General features: G+C 34.4%; 1 protein-coding gene across 3 annotated transcripts in view; it reads right to left on the reverse strand.

Annotated features, from left to right (window-relative positions):
• The window catches only part of EHBP1 (EH domain binding protein 1), a 529,253-nt gene that overhangs the window by 272,679 nt on the left and 250,355 nt on the right, over positions 1-6,219 (reverse strand). For all 3 annotated transcript variants that reach the window (XM_006862974.1, XM_006862972.1, XM_006862973.1), the window contains one exon: positions 5,461-5,600. In XM_006862974.1, the coding sequence (XP_006863036.1) occupies positions 5,461-5,600 (140 nt within the window). The remainder of the gene's footprint in view (positions 1-5,460; positions 5,601-6,219) is intronic.

Below are 6,219 nucleotides of genomic sequence, written 5' to 3' on the forward strand. Positions count from 1 at the left end.
AACCGACTCCACGGCACTTAACAACAACAACAACATCATTTAGCCAATAAGAGACTGAAGAAAACAGAGATAAACAGGAAAGCTTAAAATAAAGACTTCATTTTGCATGAATACAATCCTTTTACACGAGTCATATATATATATAGAATTACTATTAATATATAAAATTATCATTACTGGATGAAAATTAGGCAACTTAGAAAAAAATGAGACCATACTACACTTTGTTAATGTCCTAGAGACTGCAAAGTTGATTGGAACTGCAAGGTTGGTGGTTTAAGCTCACCAGCCACTCCTAGGAAATTCTATACAGGGTTGCTATCGGTTGGAACTGACTTGATGACACTTAACAACAACTATATATTATAGTAAATCCATACTGTTTCCAAATTTGAAACCTTAGAATAACTTAGTAAGTTATCCAGATACATATCCAAACACATCCAGATCATTAAGTAGAACATATAAAATAGTTAAAAACAGAAAATAGTTCTAACTTTTATGTTTAAAAATACTGCTCTTCACATCATAAATCTAAGTACATATTCTATATTTTACTTGAATCAATCATAGACTATACATTTGTAACATTAGTGCCTTCATCCACTCATTTGTTGAACAAGAAACCCAGATATGTTTATTACTTTTGTGGGATTTATATTCTATGAAGACACAAATTAATATTAAAACAGACTTAATAAGGTTCTTGGGTTGAGCAAACGGTCAAGCTTTCAACTGGTAAACAAAAGGATGAAAGTTTGTGTTTGCCCAGAGGTACTTCATAAGAAAGTTCAGGTACATCTAAGGCAAAACTACTGGCCTCTCCATGTGCAGAGGGAAAAAGAGTGATGAGAACGGAATATGCTTGGAACCAACTAGATCAATGGACCAATTGAATGTGCGAACATCAGTCACCACGACTCTGGGAACAGAACAAGATGGTGCTCAGCTACCACCACCAACTGCTCTGAAAGGGATGGTATTAGAAGGTCCTGGTCAGAGTGAGAAAAAACATGGAATAAAATTAAAACGACAAGGCTTATGTCAGAAAGTGGCTGGACATGTAATTACTAATGAGGAATTTTAAATAATATACAAAGATTTGTAGGTTTCTTTATAAAGATACTATATTTTAATTACTTTATATTCTAGGATGTGGTCTCAATAAAATAGGAATCAATTATTTATTAAATGTTTAAATATAGAACACTATAGAAAATACTGAAAAAAATTAGCCCTGGTCCTTAACTTCCTCATTTTTGCTGATAATCTACCAAGCATGATGCACTATTCCAGGGACAGTTCCTTCTAATATGTCTGAAGCATGAGAGATGAAGCCTCGCCATCATGGCTTCTGAGGAGCATTCTGGCTGTAATTCTTCTAAAACAGATTTGTTTGCTCTTTTGGCAGTCTAGGTACTTTTAATATTCTTCTCTAATACCGTAACTCAAAAGTATAAATCTTTCTATGGTCTTCCTTATTCAATTATTAAACTTTGCATGCATATGAAGCTATGGAAAATACCATGGCTTGAGTCAGGTGTACCTTAGTCCTCCAAGTGACGCTTTTTTTCTCTTGAACACTTAAAAGAGGTCTTGTGCAGCAGATTTCCCTAATGCAAAACAGTGTTTGATTTCTTGACTGCTGCTTCCATGAGAGTTGATAGTGGATCCAAGAAATATGAAGTCTTAGACAACTTCAATTTTTCCTCCATTTACCATGATGTTATTTATTGGTAAAGTGGTGATGACTTTTGCTTTCTTTGAGGTGCAACCCATAATAAAGGCTGTGGTCTTTGATTTCATCAGTAAGTATTTCAAGTCCTCTTTGCTTTCAGCAAGCAAGGTTGTATCATCTGTATATTGATGTTGTTACTGCTGTTAAATGCTACTGAGTTGGTTTTCCAAGTAGTGGCTGGTGAGCTTGAACCACCAACCCTGTGCTTCAAATTGACCTTGCAATCCAGCTCAATAACCTGCAGCACCATAGACAATCATATATATGGATCTAGAGACTAAAATACATAATTTTGCTATGTATTTCTCCTTTGAAAACAGAACTTCTCTGTTTCTTCCAAACTTTCTAGTCATTATATTTTTCTTTTACAGTCAGAAAAAAAATTTTTTAAATAAGAAATATAATAAAATTCTATTTCTGGCATTTTATTTTTAAATGGGAAGATTTCCCAGTAAGTTTTTGACTGGGAACATTAAGCAGGTAATTATAGTCATATAAAACTTGTTTCACGGAAAATTTACATGCTTGGCGTAAATCCTAATAATAACCTGTAACAGAACATATACATTTTCCACACGATTACAACTCAAACTGAGGAAGAAACCCACAGTGCACAACACTTAGACATTATAATAGTGTGTCAGTCTTGACTTGCTTCACAATGATAAGAATAAGAAGGAAACTAAATTAGGGTCAGGCAATCGAAGCAAAAGGTCAAGTAATTTGAGACTCTTTTTTACTGTTAGAAAGGCAAAAGAAGATAGAAATTGACCATCAGAGATTATCACATTTAACAAGAAGAAGAAAGGGGGGACTGGATGGTGGTATAAAGAGTAGGTGGCTTTTTCCTTTTAAGAAAGTTTATAGTTTGAGCTAAAAGAAAAAGAAACTGCCAAGAGTTAGAACATAACTGGAAATCTTGCAGCATCTGTATTTCTCTCTCCATAGTATTCATTACAGCTATTTTTTATTTTATGGGGGTCTCAGATAGAACCATTTCAACTTCCTGGCAGAAATCAAGGTCAAAAAGATTTCACTCATGACCTTTTTCCAGTCAATCTCCACCGCAACATGCAACCAAATTCTATTGTTTTCACATCTGACTACTTTTGCCTCATTAAGAATGTAACATAAATGGAATCCTACAGTATATACTCCACTCCAGCTAGTTTAGTTCATTATAAAAGAGAGACATGGGGACTATTTACATGATGCAAGATTTCAGAACTTCAATGGAATGGGCAGTTTCACATGATGCCATTTCTTTCTTTTTTTTTTCTACTCCCCTGTTTTTGTTACAAAAGTTCTATCTTTACAATTGTAACACTTGCAATTAGTCATGATAACAGTTACGCACTATTGAATCCTAAGAATCTCATCCCCATCTCTTTTTACCAGACCCATCTAGACAAGATGAAAGCTACTCGGTGGGGACTCTATCTTTCCTCACACACTCTTAAACTAAACTCCCTCTTGAAAGCCTATAAGCCAGTCACTTCTTGCCTTTATTGCCCCCTTCTTTTAGGTAGCCAATAAACTGACTCTTTATTGTTGTTGTTAAGTGCCTTCCAGTCAGTCCTGACTCATAGTCTTAGTTTCAGCAAAATTCTACTGGATACTTGAAGATGACGGAATTGTTAGAGAAAATGTTCATTCACTGCTGTTAGTACAAACAAAGCATTACGGTTTGCGAGTGCCCCAGAAAATAGGTTAAATTTGTAGTGAACATTTTCTCTACTTTTCTATGAGTCACCGCATGTAAGTTCTAAACACTGGGAAGACATATTCCTTCTTTCTTCAGTCACGCATCCTAGGGTCTCAGGTTTCTTTAAGAAGGAGGTAGCTATTGTTCCTTAGCTCAAGAAATCAGAATTGCTCCAACTTCCTGCTTTTTCCCCACTTCTCAACTTTAATACCTAGGTAACAAATGGCTGTTTCCCAGAAATCCTTTATAAGACCCTCAAAATGAGTGACCGTTTTAACTTCCTTGGCTCTAGAACAATCCTTGTGGTTGTTTTTCTGAGTCCTATATAAATTAAGTACTAGAGGGAATACTAGACATTCAGGTGAAAAAGAGAAGAAAATCAATGGATATGTTTTCTAACCAGAGCCCCAAATTTATTCTGAAGAACATTCTAATCCAAGGTACTTACCCCCATTCCTGACCCTAACTAGGACATTTACCCTCAAGGAGCTAAGTTATGCCATCTTAAACTCTAATTCCTCAAATCTAAACTGGTATCTCCTCTTGTACCATCTATGCTGTTATATTTTGTTCCCAGAAGACAGCCAAATATATCATCCTCTCCTCCCTGAATTACCTTTAATAACCATGGGAAAAGAATGAATAAACATTAGGCAAAATTGCTGATGGTAAAAAAATGACTCCTGATTGATAAACTGTATCTGAATAGAAGGACTCTGAATGGATTTTGAGTTTCTCTAAATGTAGAAACTGGATGAGACTATGAGATATGGGGATTCTAAACCAAAGTAATTCCTGCTTCTAACCATGTGGAGCTGCTTATCTCTATGCCCAAGATGTCATCTGGTGGAAAGGGTCAGAGAACAGCCCCTGGGCTGTTGTGAAGACTCTGGGAAAAAGAAAGAGACTTTACTGGTTATGTTGTGTTTCTTACCCAATATTCATCTAAGTGAATCCAGTGCTAAGTGTGGCCTATTCAGGTCATGTGACATTGAATGTTAGATTGAGCTTAGGTAGATTTCATCCTAGTATTTGGAAGAACCATAAGATTATCTGGGGCCTTTCAGGTGCCTTATATCCAAGTTTCTTCAATAATGTTTGTTGTAAACTGTTTTAGTTGAGTCTGATTTTCTGAGCTGTATACGATAGGCCTTTGTCATCTATACAGGATTCTTTTCTCCTTCTGTTGGTATGTATACATCAGTTCAACCTAAATCCCAAAGATGGTCATATCACCAAATACTAATAGATAATTTGTTGTGAAGGTAACATATGGATGGAGGCACTGATTATTTAGCAGGCATGTATCCAATACTGGCTGCAGTAGACTTTTTTGTTCCTCCATCTCTAAGGCTTATCACTTATGCTAACTTTCAGTTATTTTTGTCAATTTCCAACTCAAAATTTTTCTATTTACTGGTGTTACGCCTCTGTAGAAAGTATCTAGTTTTGGGTAACTATGCAGCATTAACAAAAGGTTCCTTTCTGATAGCCATTCCCAAAGTATGTTTTCAGTTAGCAGACAATGCAGAATAGGAATCTGGGGTATGTTCAAGCATGAACACCATGAAGGGAGTTACTTTAACTTTCTAGCAGATTCTAGTAATAAAAAAATACAGTTTTTCAATTACTCTTAATTTGAACAACTTCCCTGAAGAAGTTGTGACTAAATGAAAAGCCTCTAGGCATATCCTTCTGACCTTTAAGCACTCTAAACAGTACATAAAACAGTTGAAATCAATGTATCAAAAAATACATTCCCTAAGAAGTTTGCAGCTTATTTGGAAGAAAGAATAAAGCCATATAATTTTTTTTACTGATACAAAACAATTGTATTTTATATATTTATATATAATTAATAATGGCACAATATTATATAACACTTCTTTCCTTCATAAAGAACAACACACAACACCTTGTGTTAGTAGCATTGGTTTTTTGTCCACCTTAGGAAACAAGAAGATTTTAGCAGTGGAAAAAAATTAAAACTCTTAGCTTCAGTGCTAATAAAACCAACCTGTAATTTTTGCTGCCTTTTCCTCTTGATTTACTCGGTTTTCATCATCTTCTTCATTATCTTCTTCAAAATCATCTAAATTGCCAATGTCAGCTTGCTTCATACTCATCAAACTAGCCAAACTTTGCATATCTTCATCCCTAAATTAATGATTCAAAATATAATATATAGCTCATTAAATGACATTGCTTGAAAAATGACTGCTTAAGACTATAATATCAATATATTCTTTTTATAAGATACAACGTAAGTTTTTCGAAATGGTTTTGAAAAATCAAAACACCCATACTCATTAATTTTTAAATGGCATGTTTAATTAGTAAAAAGAAAACAGGATTCAAAACTCTAACCCATTAGGAGTTTAGTTTAATTCTGTGCTACAGATCTATTAAGACTAAATTTTTATTCAAAGGATCAAGAAATCCGGAAATAAAATTTTGCTTCATAAAACAGTACGGCAGTTTGCAAATCAGATAAGATCTAGATTTTAAAATAGGTAAACATTAAAAAATAACTACAATAGAAATTCTTAATCTCAAGTGCATGAACCCTTTTGGGCTCATGGGGAGGAAGAAAAGGAGCTGGTAAATTTCTTGAAAATCCTATTTCAATGGTTTCAATGCTCCTTGTTTTCAAGGGGCCATAACTCCTCCAGAGTTAAAGGATTACTATCATAGAAAAAGCAACTTAAAAATAAAGTATAATCCTGTTACAGAATTACAGTATGAAAATAATCTTGGTTGATTATAAATTAAATAT

Source organism: Chrysochloris asiatica, unplaced genomic scaffold (genome assembly GCF_000296735.1).
Source record: "Chrysochloris asiatica unplaced genomic scaffold, ChrAsi1.0 scaffold00052, whole genome shotgun sequence".
NCBI classification, from domain to species: Eukaryota; Metazoa; Chordata; class Mammalia; order Afrosoricida; family Chrysochloridae; genus Chrysochloris; species Chrysochloris asiatica.